The sequence below is a fragment of the Gobio gobio genome, assembly GCF_949357685.1.
Source record: "Gobio gobio genome assembly, chromosome: 18".
NCBI classification, from domain to species: Eukaryota; Metazoa; Chordata; class Actinopteri; order Cypriniformes; family Gobionidae; genus Gobio; species Gobio gobio.
The window spans coordinates 17,601,551-17,619,583 of record NC_137111.1 but is presented as its reverse complement, the minus strand read 5'-3'; the positions used below and the strand labels follow the sequence as shown (position 1 = coordinate 17,619,583).

Here is an 18,033-nt window from a genome sequence, read left to right as displayed (position 1 = left end):
TACCTGACATATGTAATTAATTAAAAATGCTTTATGAAGAATGAATTGTAATTTAATGTATATGTGTGTGTGTGTGTGTGTGTGTGTGTGTGTGTGTGTGTGTGTGTGTGTGTGTGTGTGTGTGTGTGTGTGTGTGTGTGTGTGTGTGTGTGTGTGTGTATCTTAAAGTGACCTGAGGTGTATTCTGCTCTCATCCTTTAGCACATGTCTATGAAGTTTTAATTAAGTACTGGAGGAAGATCAAACCTCTCACAGGACGAGGGAGATGAGCTTTGCTCTGTCTGTCTGACCTGTCTATCTCTCATTCTTAATAAACTGTATGAGTTCTACACTGATAGAGCTCTCCAAATACTCCTGCTCTAACTGAGATACATGACATACATCAAAGCACGAACCCATTAGGGTTATGCAGTGATATGCCCATAATTAAAGGGTGTGGATTTTTGTATTGCTGTTGTCATCATTTTAGAATAAACACATACATACTATAGTAAAATATATTTAACTGATTATCATTTCCTAAATACTGTAGGCTAGGCTCTTTATGGCTGTCAAGCAATGTTAAATATAGAAATAATGTAAATTAGTATCATGAAAATGATTTCACCAACAAATATATTCTACAGAGTGAAATATATACACGCATACATATCAAACACACACACACACACACACACACACATATACATATATATATATATATATATATACATAACACAGATTAGGCATAACATTATATCCTAATATTGTGTTGGTCCCCCTTTTGCTGCCAAAACAGACCTGACCTGTCAAGACACGGAGTCCACTAGACTCCTGAAGGTGTGCTGTGGTATCTGGAACCAAGATCTTAGCAGCAGATCCTTTAAGTCCTGTAAGTTGCGAGGTGGGGCCTCCATGGATCGGACTTGTTTGTTCAGCACATCCCACAGATGCTCGATTGGATTGAGATCTGGGGAGTTTGGAGGCCAATTCAACACCTCAAACTCGTTGTTGTGCTCCTCAAACCATTCCTGAACCATTTTTGCTTTGTGGCAGGGCGCATTATCCTGCTGAAAGAGGCCACAAGCCACCGGGAATACCATTTCCATAAAGGGTATACATGGGTCTGCAACAATGCTTAGGTAGGTGGTACATGTCAAAGTAACATCCACATGGATGGCAGGACCCAAGGTTTTCCAGCAAAACATTGCCCAAAGCATCACACTGCCTCCGTCGGCTTGCCTTCTTCCCATAGTGCATCCTGGTGCCATGTGTTCTCCAGGTAACGATGCACACGCACCCGGCCATCCAAGTGATGTAAAAGAAAACGTGATTCATCAGACCAGGCCACCTTCTTCCATTGCTCCATGGTCAAATGCTCACGAGTCCACTGTTGGCGCTTTTGGTGGTGGACAGGGGTCAGCATGGGCACCCAGACTGGTATGTGGCTGTGAAGACCCATACGCAACAAACTGTGATGCACTGTGTATTCTGACACCTTTCTATCAGAACCAGCATTAACTTCTTGAGCAATTTGAGCTAAAGTAGCTTGTCTGTTTGATAGGACCACACGGGCCAACCTTCGTGCATCAATGAGCCTTGGGCGCCCATGACCCTGTTCCTTCCTTGGACCACTTTTGATAGATACTGACCACTGCAGACCGGGAACACCTCACAAGAGCTGCAGTTTTGGAGATGCTCTGACCCAGTTGTCTACGCTTGCCCATTTTTCCTGCTTCTAACACATCAACTTTGAGGACAAAAAGTTCACTTGCTGCCTAATATATCCCACTCACTAACAGGTGTCGTGATGAAGAGATAATCAGTGTCATTCACTTCACCTGTCAGTGGTCAAAATTTTATGCCTGATTGGTGTATATGGGTGTCTGTAAAAGCTTAGTCTCATGAAGAAAAAAAAGAAATCCTGCAAAAATTATTTACAAAAATAAATAAACAAATAATTAATTAAAATAAATAATAATGAATTATCACATTGTTATTACTGAAATGTGATAGTGATACCCATTACTGTAATTCAGAATTTTTTCACTGTATAACAGTAAATAAATTATTGTAATGCAATATTTTTAATAAAACATTTATTTAAGGAACTTTTTAAATAAATAAAAATTTAATAAATAATAATTTAAATAATGTATTATTTTGTGCCACATTAAAATAATTGTATAATGAGAATATGGGGGGGGGGGGGGTGCTTAATTGTAATGAAAATAATGTCACAATGCAAAAAAAATATTAGTGGTCCTAAAAATTTGATTAAAATCTTTTTTTTTAATTTCACTTAAAATACAAAAGAAAGAAATAAGACATGCTCTTGAAAGATTTTGTGAGATTCACCAGAATATAGAGCATCTCTCTTTAGAATTTCATTTGAAATGTGTGGTCATACACTATTCAATACATAGACTTTTCATATCTGTCATTTCCTTCACTATAAAGCTGTAAGATCTCCCCCCAAAAAATTGTTGGGAATATGTGCTGTAGTGTTGTTCTTACTTTTGGAGGGAACGCGTAGGTTGGCAAGGATGATGTCGAGGGAATCGGCCTGCACCCGGAGCACATAACTGGTCAGTTTCTCGTAGTCCAGAGATTTATTCGTGTACAGGACCCCAGTGCTGTTATTGACTGTGAACACACCTGCAAACACAAACTGATCAGAGAACAGTTCACAGTGCCTTCTACACCAATGATAAGCGCTCAGGCAACTAGAAATTCACGGTTGTATTTTTTTTCTTCACAAATCATCTGCAGTCCACCAGAACCACAAACAATATTTGCTTGTTGGTTCCAGTTAGTTCTAAACTTTATTCAAAATTTAAGATGAATTTGACCAAATTTATTGAAGAACCACATGTTTGCCTACAGGTAACTCACCTCCATCATTTCCGCCCACTATGGAATAAAAGACGGTGGTGTTGACAGCTACGGCCAGAATCAATCCAACAGCCGTCCCGACAGGAGCGTTCTCACTCACCGGACTAAACCTGCACAACACAGCAGAATTAAACCAGAGCAAATGACACAACTTCATTCAGCATTTAAACAACACACAGCTGAGGGCAGTGGAGAAACGTCATACATATAGCATACATACAGAGCAGTTTAATTGGCCCTTAACCCCCACAAAAAACTGACAGAAAGTGCAGAAAGAAGAGAAAAACATTGCTTTAAGAGGTGAAGAGAGTTTAATTACTGCATTCAAAAGCCGCATAAATCACGGGTCTAAAGAAATATCGATTTCTAAAGCTTTTGTCTACGACATCAGGTCATCTCTGAGGGCAGTGATTCTCAACTTGAAGGGTCAAAGGTCTGTTCTGATGAAAACAAGGTTAAACACAAATGATAAAATGTTAAAGCTTAAATTCTAAACTATCATTCATAGTTCGGTTGGTAAAAAAAACAACTTTTAATGACTTTCCATATCTTTTGTTATTGATGTCAAAGGCTGGACATAAATGTGTCAATTGATGGTTCTCACGGTGTGTCTCACAGTGACAGACACCTGATTCTTGAGATTTTAATATTCATGTATATGCTGTCCATCAAAATTGCTGGTAAATAAATGTATCTCGCTCACTGAGTCTGTAAAAATTGGTCATACATTTGACCAGGGGCCAGTTGCATAAACTTAGCCATTATGTTTAGACTGTGTCTTAAGAACTAATTTGACACACTAGTAATTAGTCAAGAGGTAATCAGTCTTACTTTTCTGATTCAGATTAGACCAATCTAACTTTTTATGTTTCTTCAACAGTCTTGAAGAAAAAAATAGACGACTAACTTTTAAGACTAGTCTAAGCAGTTTATGCAACCGGCCCTGATTTTATGGTCTTTCTGTGTCCAACTTAGAGATGTTAGATATTGGTATTTCTGACCATTGTTCAATAATATTTGAATCTGTGTCTACATGTCCCCGCCCTACATTTTGAGCCCTTGCATAACTCCTGGTCCATTCACTCGTCTACTGACAATATTTTTCAGAATTTTATCTACAGCATTTCACAGATGATGTCTTAGCTGGACTCGACACTGAATCACTGGTTGACGTTTTTAATAAATCTTGTACTTTCACACTTGATAATGTTGCTCCACTTAAGCTTAGGAGGACTAAGGGTGTTGCACAGCCTTGGTTAAACAAAGTTACTTGCGCTCTCAGAATAGAGTGCAGAAAAGCTGAGCATAAGCTTCAGGTCTCTTGACATCTTAAAGGAATGCTTAAACTATCAGAGAGCTGTAAAAGAAGGTAAAGCCAAGTTTTCTTGGCTCTACATTAATCTCTGATAATGCAATTCGCCCAAAAGTTGTGTTCAATACAATTGATTATGTTTCAAACTCAACCAAAGATGCTGTTCTGGACATCACCCAAGAGAACTGTGAAACATTTTAAAACTTCTTTACTCATAAAAATGAGCAGATTAAAGGTGGGATTGTACCTAGTCCTTTAGATCAACCATTAATTCCTCCCCTGTCCAGCTCGCTAACTCACTTTGAACCAGTTACATCAGAACAATTAGCAGATGTAGTCTTCAAAATGAAGTGTTCCAGCTATAAACTGGATATTCTTTCTCCACGCCTTTTTAAAGAAGTTTTTATGACAGTCCCAGTGTGACTGCTATAATTAACAGCTCATTAGCAAGTGGAGATGTTTCAAGCAGTTTTAAACACACAAGTCTAAAAAAAAAAAAAAAGTTGTGATTTGGCAATACACGACAACTACAGAATGATCTCCAAACTGCCTTTTATGCCAAAGATTCTGGAGATAAATGCATTTAAAATTTTAGATACATTTCAGTCTGCACAGCACTGAATCTGCATTATTTAAGACCATTAATAATATTTTACTCTTCATGGACTCAGGTTCACCTGTCATCCTAGTTTTATTAGATATCAGTGCTGCGTTCGATACAGTTAACCATAATGTTCTTCTCAATCTTCTAGAATGTATGGTGGGCACCCAGAGGACGACCCTCGAGTGGTTTTCCTCCTGTCTAAAACAAAGGACGTTCTCTGTGAATAGGCAACTTCTCTTCTAATTTGGCTCAGCTACAATGTGGTGTCCCTTAAGGGTCAATCTTAGGACCCTTGTTATTTTCAGCATACATGCTTACGCCGAGCTTCATTTTTCAGAAATACAGCATATCTTAACATTGTTATGCTGACGATTCACAGTTTTATTTGTTTCCCAGTGAGTGTAGACAGATCTGAGCATGCTCTGAATTGCTTCAAAGATATTAAACATTGGCTAGCAAATAATTTCTTACAATTAAATGAGAGCAAAACCAAAGTCTGGATCTTAAGTTCCTCTTTGTCCTCCTAGCTGCCCAGTTAGCTTTGTTGTCGTCAAACATACAAGATCATGTGAGGGGTCTCGGTGTGATTAGTGACTCATCATTACTTTAATTATCAGATCATTGCTGTTGTCAAGAGTAGTTTACTACCCGAGATAGATTGCTAAAATAAAACATTTTCTTTCCCATATTGACTTGTAAATTGCGATCCACTTAATTATTTAATCAAGTTTAGACTATTGTACAAACTGCATTATCCCATCTACAGCTTGTCCAAAACGCAGCAGCCAGCCTTTTAATCGGGTTAAGAAAGAGGTATCACATTTCCCCAGTTTTAGCATATCATACATGGATTAAAAGTGGCAAAAAAGACTTTTACATTGTTACAAAGATTCATACTTCAATTTAATGCCGTTCTTTTGAACAAAAAATAGATCATGGTTTTCACAAAATATTAAGCAGCACAACTGTTTTCAATATTAATAATAATAAGAATTTTTTCTTGAGTAGAAAATCAGCATATTAGAATGATTTCTTAGGGATCATGTGACAACTGGAGTAATGATGCTGAAATTTCTGCTTTGCCCATCACTAATATTATTACTAATATTATTGCTGTCAATCTTTCTTAAGTTATGAAAAAATGACTATAGTGTGGCTTTAGTGTGAGACAAAGCTCCTGTTAAAGGTCCCATGGCATGACATTTTCATTTTATGAGGTTTTTCAACATTAATATGAGTTCCCCTAGCCTGAATATTGTCCCCAAGTGGCTAGAAATGTTGATCGGTGTAAACTGAGTTCTGGCTGTCTTTCTCTGCCTTTGAGAAAATGACAGCTAAGACAAGCTGATCTTGAATTTTCCTGTTATGACGTCATAACAGGAACGGTTACCTCCCTTTCCTCCGCCCAGAGAATTTGGCACGCCCATGCGAGCGCCATATTTGTTTGTCCTCGAGAGATCATGGCTTGTGAACGAGTGAATGCTGGCAGTTTCTCAGTGTTTGGATGTACAAATGAAAACAGAAGTCTTTTTTCAGTACCTTCTGATCTGTGATCAGTGATTTCTGATGTGTAGCTAATTATTCAAGTTCACACAGAACTTTATTATTCGTGCTGCGGCTTCTCTCTCTCCGGACAGAACGGTGTTTTCTATCTTGCGAGTCAGTGTTTTTGTACATCCTCGTCGCGTCTATCTGTTCTAAAATGTGCATACAGTCGTGAGTTTCTGCTCAACATCGGCAGAGCCACATCTTTAGAGATAAACCTCATGCACGCCGAAGCTCAGGCTGCACTGACCGGTCGGCCTTCAACATCACCGACCCCCAGTACTGCATCTGGCCCACAGCGGAGGCACCATACGCGGCGCGAGATTAAGCAGAAGGGGGGTAAGCGCGGGGTATCCGGGCTAGGCTAGCCAGCTATCCCCACAATAAACTGGATTACATTCGATTACTGCACTGTTGTGTCTTTGTTTGCGCTGTGTACTCAATGCGTGTCACTGACGCTTTTCATATGATAGGAAAATATCTAAAAATAATGCTATAATCAACACTTACTCGTAACTTGTTCATCTCGACAGCTGTAATGGTGCATTACATGTGTTACAAAGTTGGTAGAATAAGGAGGAAGACGGGCTCGGCGTGACTGGAACTCGTGTTTATTCAGAACTCTCAGATACAAACAAAATAAACTTGCGCTGACAGCACAGCGTTCTCACAACTCAGTAGTTACAATATAACTTTGTTAGCAATCGCTCCGTCTCTGGTCCACTAGATGTGTCTGGTTCGTGAACGAATCGTTCTTTTGAACCGGTTCTTTTTAGTGAACCGGTCAAACCAGTTCACCAATTCGGACTGAATCGTTCTAAACGGTTCGCGTCTCGAGTCAGTGCTGATCCATCATTTACTAAAGTTACTAACTTTTTGACATGAGTGACAGTCCCTCCGACTAGAAATAAACGAATAACCTGAAGTATATGCTAGTAACTACAACAGTTCGCTGAACTGTGACGTGCTGAGAGAACTGATGAGAAGTGACATCCGTCTCTCTGGCAGGCTTGTGCCTCATAGACCTCGTTAAACCACGCCCCCTCCGCTACAAGCTCTAATACTCATTTCAAATGCAAAGATGTCAGCCAATCACAACAGTGCGGTTTTACTGAAGTCTCACAGCAGACACGCCCCTTGATTTAGCCAAAGGGCAAACATCAGTATAGAAAAAATGCCTTTTATTTCTAAATGATGACATTTTATAATTTAAAAATCATACTAACAATATAAGTACACCTCAGAATACATTATAAAATAAAATAAAAAAATCCATGCCATGGGACCTTTAAATGCGGGGGAAATGACAAAAAAAGGACGTTTATCTGAATTAACTGCCACAGTTCTTGTATTCCTCTCACAGATGTTATGAAAGTCTCTGTGCTTTCTCAAACAGGAGAGGACCACACGCCAGCCATCAGAAGTGGGTGGGCAAGGCACTCGTGTCTCTATTGTCCAACAGTCAAAATACAGCCATCACCGTGAGATCTTGACAAAGAGCTGCTGACTGCCTGGGTTTCTCAGCACCATAAACGGGGTGAAGCGCTTTGCTCTGTCTCTGAGACAATAGGGCACTGCAGCAGTCAACTGATACACTGACAGCGAGGAGCCGAGGTCACGCTGAAATCTCAGCGATGCTCAGCTTCATGCTGGTTACCATGGGGATCACAGAGGACAGAAATAGCCAGAACCTCATCGCAGGAGTGAGAAAACACAAAGAGGAGCATCTTTTAATGGAAATGAGTTACTGCAACACTCTCACATACAATAACTTGTATTTATATAAAGCAGCACATCTGTAATCTTCTCATTGTCATGCTCTCATTGCATTTACATATAGCCACATAATCACACAATCCATTTAGCTTTACTACATATATTTGTAAAGTGGGATTTTTGGCAAATGCAGGTTAACTTGTGTGTTAACAGTGGAAGTGAGTCAAATCTTCACTATTTGGGTTCTTTATATTCACACTATATTAGGAACACCTTGCTAGTACCGGGTTGGACTTGCCTTAATTCTTCATGGCATATATATTCAACAAGGTTATGGAAACATCCCTCAGAGATTTTGGTCCATATCGACATGATAGCATCACACAGTTGCTGCAGATACACATCCATGATGTAAATCTCCTGTTCCATCACATACCAAAGGTGCTTTATTGGATTGAGATCTGGTGACTGTGGAGAGTGTAGTGAACTCATTGTCATGTTCAAGAAACCAGTTTGAATTGATTTGAGCTTTGTGACACGGCATGCTATCCTGCTGGAAGTAGCCATCAGAATTACTGTGATCACTGTGATCATGGTCAGCAACATTGGTACCAAGTGGCCCAAAGTGTGGCAAGAAAATATCCCCCACACCATTACACCAACAGCACCAGTCTTCTTCTTCTTTTCCTTTCGGCTGTTCCCTTCAGGGGTCGCCACAGCGAATCATCTGCCTCCATCTAGCCCTATGCCCTGCATCCTCTTCTCTCAGACCAACAACCTTCATGTCCTCCTTCACTACATCCATAAACCTCCTCTTTGGTCTTCCTCTCGACCTCCTGCCGGGCAGCTCTAACCTCAGCATCCTTTTACCAATATATTTACTCTCCCTCCTCTGAACATGTCCAAACCATCTCAACCTGGCCTCTCTAACTTTATCTCCAAAACATCTCACATGTGCTGTCCCTCGGATGTACTCATTCCTGATCCTATCCATCCTCGTCACTCCCAAAGAGAACCTCAACATCTTCAGCTCTGCTACCTCTAGCTCTTCCTCCTGTCTTTTCCTCAGTCTCCAAACCATACAACACCAACAGCACCAGCCTGAACTCTTGATACAAGGCAGGATGGATCCATGCTTTCATGTTGTTTACGCCAAATTCTGACCCTACCATCTGAATGTTGCGGCAGAACTCGAGACTCAGAGCAGGAAAACGTTTTTCCAATTGTCTATTGTGTGGTCTTCTGCTGCTGTAGCTCATCTGCTTCAAGGTTGGACGCGTTGTGCGTTAAGAGATGCTCTTCTGCAGACCTTAGTTGTAAAGAGTGGTTATTTGAGTTACTTGCCTTTCTATCAGCTTGAACCAGTCTGGCAATTCTCCTCTGACCCAGATTCAACAGAGACATTTTTTGTCACCAGAACTGCCCCTCACTGGATATTTTTTATTCTCTGTAAACTCTGATGGTTGTGCAGTTTCTGAAATACTCAGACCAGCTCGTCTGGCACCAACAACCATGTCCCGTTCAAAGTCACTAAATCACCTTTCTTCCCTATTCAAATGCTCAGTGTGAACTTCAACAGATCTTGACTACATGCCTAAATGCATTGAGTTGAAGTTGAAGATAGTTTTGCACCGTAACAGATGAGTTTAACTTTATGGAAATGATTTGAGACACCACATGAAGTGAAATAATGACAAATTATGTTTGGGAAACCATGATGGGATTGTAGCAATCTGAGTGACTTTGATTCATGCATGTTCATGCATTATGCATACTACAATTTTTGTACAAACACTTTCCAGAATGTTCACTTTTAGCAGCAAGGAGATAGATTCAGTGTCAAATTAGATTGACATGTCATTGCTACCGATAAAACATCCCATTTGTGTTGCGATCAAATCAAAAGCAATGGGTTATTGATGGATTGCACAACTGCTCAATGCTTTAGATTGGATAACAACACAAATGCGATCAGATTAACACACCAGTAACTCTTGAGGCAGCCAGCAGTAGAAACACCCACCAGCAATTCAACCACTTTTCAACCTCTATAATAAAATCAATGTGCGTATGAACAGTTCATCAGAGCTCATTAACAGTGAATTAAAGCAGCAATAACTCTGCATCAACAATCAATGACACAAAAGAAGAAGATCTAGCTAGTCATTTCTACATTCCTCAATTTGACACGGAAAGAGCATTTATGAACCCATGCATGTGAGTCTTTGGCAATTCACACCCAAGGTGTGTTGTAATCTTTCTGACAGTGTCCTCTGTGAACTGTTAGAAATCCACAAAAATCCACAAAATCATCTTTTCTGAAAATGCTTACACAACATATCAGAAATTTGAGTGCTAATTTAGACTTTAGACATTCAGTATCATAAGCAGTTCATCTCATGAACTGTGTTAATTATGTAAGGAATAATTGCAATCAGCCAGTCATTACTGAAAAATAAACCCAACGGGGAGATCAGACCCTTACGTGGAGCGGAGCAGAATGAAGCCGTTGGCTACTCAGAATCAAGTATTCCAGAGAGCTGTGCACATAATAAAAGTTATAACAGTACTAATCTTCAAGCGGCACATAATGGACATTCAGAAACACTAGACAATGTGAAATCAAATGATAATGTGTCTGTACAACTGCCCAAAAAAACAAAGCTTGCAAACATCTAGGGGTAAGCTGTATTGGTTCTTACTTGAACTTTCCTTTGTGCCAGGAGAAATTATGTAAAACTAATACACTTTATTATATCTTATGATGCCTGCTATCAACTGAAATTAGAAGGAAGTATCTATTAACTCTTTCCCTGCCATTGACGAAATTGTCCAACAATCCATGTTTTCACTGTTATAAGGTAGGTGGCACTATTACGCATCTTCTGAATGAGTACAGAATCTCCGGATCAAAACACAGGATAAGAAGCAGAAACAAACGATTCTGCTTATCGATTCCGATTCCTATCGATTCATAATTTTGATTCCAATAAGGTAAAAAACAACAACAACACCTTAGATATCTTTCACATTTATTCTTATTGCTAAATATTTCAATGCAGCTGAATACCATGAACACAAATCAACAGGCTAAAGAGCACCTGCACAAGGAACTTTTGCATATGGTTTAAATATACCATAGTAAAACAACTACTAATATACATTTCAAGCATATTAAAGACAAGTAAACATATTTTATATTTTCTTTTCAACTGTCTTAAGACATAACTGAGACATATTTTTGTGTTTATTTGTCTGTTCGTGTGCCTGAAGACAGTTCATTATCACACATTATTCACTATGAAAAGCCACTTTGTGCTCGTGTGTGTGTGCGTCTGCAGTCCTCTTTGCGCTCAAATGGTTTAAAATCACATTAAAATCACCTTTTCTCTGCGCAAGTTTTGGACGTGAAACAGAGTGCAAGTCTTATGAGCTTTAATGGTTTACAATGACATTCAAATACACACACAGAAACCGATAAGCGGAATCAACGTTTTTTTATTGAATCACCGGCTCTGGGAAATTTGGAACAGGTTCTAAAATGGAACCTGTTCTCGATACCCATCCCTATCTGTAAGTTAATGCAATCATCAATCATTAAACAGCATATAAATCAAAACTGCCTAAGTTACTGAATTAAATGTCTAACCCAGGAAGAAGTACAGGACTGTGCAAGATGTGGGGGTGTTGATGGACATGATCTATTAAATCTACTTGATCTATATTTTGATTATCGTTATAAATCGCAAAATTGCAATTTTTTCAGCTTTATGTACAAAATGTTGCTTTTTTCTTATTAAACTTAAATATAATAAAATATCCCCTACATACAGTATTTATAACTCTCACACACCCAACTTTAGAGCTAAAGAGAAAACAATTGCATTAAGTAGAGCAAAATGTCAATTGGCCTGTTGCAATAAACAATAAAAGACATGAGGAAACGTATAACAGATTTTTATTTCTTTGTATTTGTTTCTTTAGGCTGAATAAAGATTTTAGATTTTCTTTGTTCTCATTCCCTTCATCTCACACACCCACAGACATGCAAATACACACAACTAATGCATGAATAATAACATTTTATGAATCTCAAACATGTCCAGGTCACAGTTCACCCCAAAATCAAAAGAAAATAAGAATAATATGCATAACAACATATTTAGCATATATATATATATATATATATATATATATATATATATATATATATATATATATATATATATATATATTTAGCATATATATATATATATATATATATATATATATATATATATATATATATATATATATATATATATATATATATATATATATATATATGTTTTTTTTTCTATTCTCTATTTCTATTTTTTTCTATTTCTATTCTCTTGACTGTAATACAGTATTTTTGTGTATTAACATCAATGTATTTTTTTTCAAGGAATGAGAATAGGATAATTTTGCTTTACGATGATGAGAAATGAGAGGGATGACTCTAAATGTCAAGACAATGTTACAGTGTAAAAAAAAAATTATCATGCTGAAAACATAATTTTTGTCTTTGTTTTGAGGTGAAATATGACCCAGACATGTTCTTGACAGCTTTTGTGAGATTCATCCAGTGTGTTTGAAAGCGTAGAGGTGTCAATGTGACAGAAGCCCTGGGCAAAGCACACGATGATGAAGACAAGACGTGACAACAGAAGACTTCTCTGCAGTACGCACTTGTGTGTGTGTATCACTTGCTAGTAAACAAGACTTATTAAACCAACCTTAAGTATGTATGAACTTGTCCTCAGGGATGTTAGTTAGGCAATACAAATACCCGCCAAAATATTCATTCTGCAAAACACCTTGTGTTGCGATTCCTGTATATTCCTAATGGATCTGAGCCTACCATGATAAAAAATGTAGTGTGAATGTTTTAATGATCAAATCGGTCTACAGCTCTAAACATCAAGCAGTCAAATAACTGGATTTGATAAACAATACATGACAGGGCTACAGGCATCCAAAACAGCACTTTTTCCTTCATTGTAAAAAATACTGAATGTATGCGAGAGATTCATAAGTCTTCATTTAACCCGTTTTAATCCACTCTGCTTTAATCAGATCTCCAGAGTGTTCCAGCTGCAGTCCATGGCATAATGAGGTCTACAGAGAAACGCTGCATGCTCTCTATAGCTCATGCCATTAGAGCTTCTTGTGAAGTGTTCTCTCTGGCCCAATGCTTCAGTCAACACACAGCCCCCTTTAAACGCTATGCTCCCTCAGAATGGACTTCAGACTGCATAAAATTACAGTTGAATGGGCTAAAAAACTCAAACCCTACCGCTGGAAAGAGACAAAATACAACTTTATTATCTTTTCAACTGTCACTATTCTTACAAAACGTCCTTTTTGGAAAAATATTACACAAAAATTCTCACATCGCAAAAATGTTAAAAAAGTTTAAGGACCCCGCTGTGTGAAAATCAAGTTTTTAATGTTGTTTATGTCTGTGGTGTTTTTAACGCTTTAAAACAACCATTGTACAAATTCATCAGTTACATGAATTGCTGAGTATTTTCTCCTCAAAACTGCAGTGTACCCAAAATAGACGTGCTTTGAAACCGTTTCCTACCGTCACAAACAAGTAACCAATCCAGTCAACATGCAGGGTGGGGCTTTTCCACAGTGAGCACAAGAACAACTTTAAAGGGTTAGTTCACCCAAAAATGAAAATTATCCCATAATTTACTCATCCTCAAGCCGTCCTATGTGTACAGTATATTAATTTCTTCTTTCGGATATTAAAAAAGATCCAGGCTCTTCCAAGCTTTATGATGGGAGTGAATGGTACCTTAGATTTTGAAGCCTAAACATAGTGCACTCGTGTACGGCCATTACCGGAAGCCAGTGATTATACTTTATAAAGTTATAAATATTGATATTTTTCCTTACAAAAACGCGTCGCATCGCGTCTTTATTAACCTCCTGGTGCCGTATGGATTACTTTTATGATGGATGGATGTGCTTTTTGGGGCTTCAAAATCGAAATACCATTCACTGCCACTTTAAAGCGTGGAAGAGCCAGGATATTTTTTTAATAAACCTCCGATTGTGTTTGACTGAAAGAAGAACGTCATTTACACTTAGGATGGCTTGAGGGTGAGTAAATCATGGGATAATTTTCATTTTTGGGTGAACTACTACCCCTTTAAGAAATTGAGTACATATGGTAATATAGCGGATGGTTTATGTATATGATGTATATTACGATGTTATGATGAATTATATGGCTTTCTCCACTGACTATGATGTTCAAAACCTTTTTAAGGATACTAATTTTTAGAGGGCAGCTGTCTGACTCTTGAGATGGCGAATGGGAGCATGTTTTGTGTAACATTAGTTTGATAACGTAGTCAAGCCAAAGGCTAGTCATATCAATTACTGTTATGTGTCCGTCATTGTAGAGAGTGATACATAAACTGCATTACCATTCTGATACATCGACTTGTAGACGACCCTGTATAATTCACTCATCCTCTTCTGAATCAGTTTCTGCTTCAAACATGGCTGAATTAAACCAATATTTCCACTTGCATGTAGCACAGTGTAGCGTTTAATACTGACCGAGTGGATCAGGTACGAGCTGGTATGATTAAGTGGAGGCATGGACTAATTTGCATATTCATGGGTTCCATGTACATACTAAATGAAGCAAGAGTGTTCCATTAAAACTAATTTAAGGCATGGAGAAATTATTTTATATGATAAAATGATTGGGAATTTAAAAGGATGGAGTGTGGAATGATGGGAGTTGTCGTTTTCACCTCCACTGCCGATGGACATCAATCCGACAGGACTCACAAATCATGCTCACTGATGAGGCAATGAAATAAAGTTTTATAACCGTTACGTTTGATCACAATATTTTATTTAATTCAGATAAAAAAGCTGTAATTAACAATGTTTAATGCTAATTTACTACTCATAAATGTCACTTTATTTGTCGAATTATATAGTGGGGTAACGCAGCGCAGTTTTATGTGTTCAAAACAATCATACTAAAAGTACATTTGAACGCACCCACAGCATTTGCAAAAAGGCTGACTTACTATTTATGTATAACACATATGTATTTAATTACACTGCCATAGACTTGTTCACCAGACCTGTGGAAATGCCACACTGATATTGATTCTCGTTTTATTTCTCCTCTTGTCCAAAACTCATCTTGGGTCATTTGATTCACCCGTACATCTACGTGTCTTGGAGTATCTTTGGAGACAGAACCTGCTGCAAACGATAACGAATAAGTGTGGTGGAAACAACAACAGAGTGCTGTGCTAGACTCGTCAACTACTACTTCTGCATTTTTTCATGAGACTTACTGTCTTGCCATGGTTTCTACGACAGTAAAAGAGGAAACCGAGGATAACGTGGACATGACGCCATTGACAGGTGACACAAGAGGAGGAACGTTACACTGGTTAAAATTGCGAATTTATCTGGATTTAAACTTTTTGTTGGAAACATTTGGGATAATGTAAGTACTAGGGTTGTAATGAGACACTTAGCTCATGAGACAAGATGAGACACGAGATTTGGTTCACAAGAACGAGACAAGACGAGATTTTTGCACAGTATTTAAAAATTCATGACTGGAAAAATTGTCTGCAGGTGCATTTTGAAATGTTTTAACTAATCGTCTTGTGATGAATGTCATTTCAGTTCTACTTTCTGAGTGTGAATTATCAAATGCATTGAAAGACAACAATATACAAGCACTGTAAAAGGTTTTGACACAAACTCAACTGACTAGCTTCTCTCCTGTATGATTTCACATAAGTCACTTTAGACCTTAATGTACATGAATTGTGAGCTTTCAAAACTTCTGACTTAGGCTGTGTGTGACCTTCTAATTGAACTCCTGTTCACAAATTGAGCATAGAAATAAAAACAGTATAAAAAATAAAAACAATTTGATCAAAGTACTCTCTCAATATTCAAAGTACAGAGAGCAAAACAGAGACCAGAGCTAAGCGGTGGTTATAACTACACAGCCCAGCATAAGATAAAGTAGCTTTGATATTGGGAGACAGGCTATTGTATGTCACCTAATTTGCACGAATCAGGGATCTCACATTTACTTTCACTTTCGATTCGCGATCGCACATACTCTGTGTATAGGGAGCGGCTGCTGAGCACACATTCCACAAGATAACACGTGTCTATACCGGACGCGAGCGGCACAACAAATGACAATAGAACCAATTATAATCAGTGATGTTGTCTACACGATGCGGCACCGCGGAGCGACAAATCTCCGACAGTAAACTCAAATCTCCAGCAGTAAACTGATGCCTCGTTCTATTTATGATGTACTGACATGAAGGAAAAATGCTTTGCAACGGTCGCTTTGTCGCGTCCAGTGTAGAAAGCTTCTAGCTGTTGTGGTGCGGCGCATCCAGACAACATCACTGATTGTAATGAGTTATATTGTCTTTTGTTGCGTCACATTGCACCTATCGCGTCTGATGTAGACACGGTGTTAGATATTTATCAGACACTCTATCAGGCTCTGTTGCGCATGAATCCTCCGCCATGGTCCTGTCGATCATCTCACCTTACTCTTGTCACATGATCAGTGAACTGTGATTCCTGCTGCACTGTGTGTGGCAATTGCAGCTCGTGCTGGGTGAGCAGAGCAGTTTACAATAGATTATAATTGAAGCGACCATTATCCAAATTAATTAAATTGTTTTTATAAAAAAAAAAAAAGTATAACGACAGTGGAGGATGTAATAATAATTTGTTACATTTATATAGCGCTTTTCTAGGCACTCAAAGCGCTTTACATAAATAGAAGGGGGAATCTCCTCAACCACCACCAATGTGCAGCATCCACCTGGATGATGCGACGGCAGCCATATTGCGCCAGAACGCCCACCACACACCAGCTGATTGGTGGAGAGGAGGCAGAGTGATGAAGCCAATCTGTATATATGGGGATGATTAGGAGGCCATGAAGGAGAGGGGCCAATGGGCAAATTTGGCCAGGATGCCGGGGTTACACCCCTACTCTTTATCGAAGGACATCCTGGAATTTTTAATGACCACAGAGAGTCAGGACCTCGGTTTAACGTCTCATCCGAAGGACGGTGCTTGTTACAGTATAGTGTCCCAATCACTATACTGGGGTGTTAGGACCCACACAGACCACAGGGTGAGCACCCCCTGCTGGCCTCACTAACACCTCTACCAGCAGCTACCTGGTTTTCCCAGTTGGTCTCCCATCCAGGTACTAACCAGGCTCAGCCCTGCTTAGCTTCAGTGGGACACCAGTCTTGGGCTGCAGGGTGATATGGCTGCTGGCAATGTAATGTAAACGTAGCGGTGGCAAATTCTATGCTACACTGTAAAAAAAAAATCAGGTCTCCAATAGAAAATTTTCTAGTGACTGATCACATCAAAATTTTTTAGTTGGCCAAATTAAACAATTCATAAAAATTTAATTTGACCAACTGAAAAATTTAGATGTGATCGGTCACTAGAAAATTTCAAATTGGAGACCTGAATTTTTTTTACAGTGTAATTTCACACCCTGTTATGTCGATATCGCGAGCTTTTCACTCGACGAGAAATCTCGTTGCACGAGATCTCGTCACACCCTGATCTATTATGACCTCCGAGCTGTAAAACTGCCAGAATAATAATAATAATAATAATAATAATAATAATAATAATACGCTGTTTGTTAATTGGCCAGAGGAGAACTGGCACCCCGACTGAGCATGGTTTCTCCCAAGGTTTATTTTTCTCCATTAGGTCACCTAATGGGGTTTTGGTTTCCTTGCCACTGTTGCCTCTGGCTTGGCGTGCTCAGTTGGGGACACTAAATTTTTCAACTAAACATCGAAATACATCTAAATAATAAACTAAATTAACCATTTAAACTAAATTACTGATCAAATTATTGATCTAAAGCCCACACTGTCACTGTATGATACTT

General features: G+C 38.6%; 1 protein-coding gene across 1 annotated transcript in view; it reads right to left on the bottom strand.

The window, feature by feature from the left end:
• pcdh15a (protocadherin-related 15a) overlaps positions 1-18,033 on the bottom strand; it is a gene marked incomplete at both ends in the record, with an annotated part of 306,543 nt that overhangs the window by 45,863 nt on the left and 242,647 nt on the right. The window contains 2 exons of the mRNA XM_079842239.1: positions 2,497-2,637; positions 2,875-2,984. Coding sequence (XP_079698365.1) covers positions 2,497-2,637; positions 2,875-2,984 — 251 coding nt within the window. The remainder of the gene's footprint in view (positions 1-2,496; positions 2,638-2,874; positions 2,985-18,033) is intronic.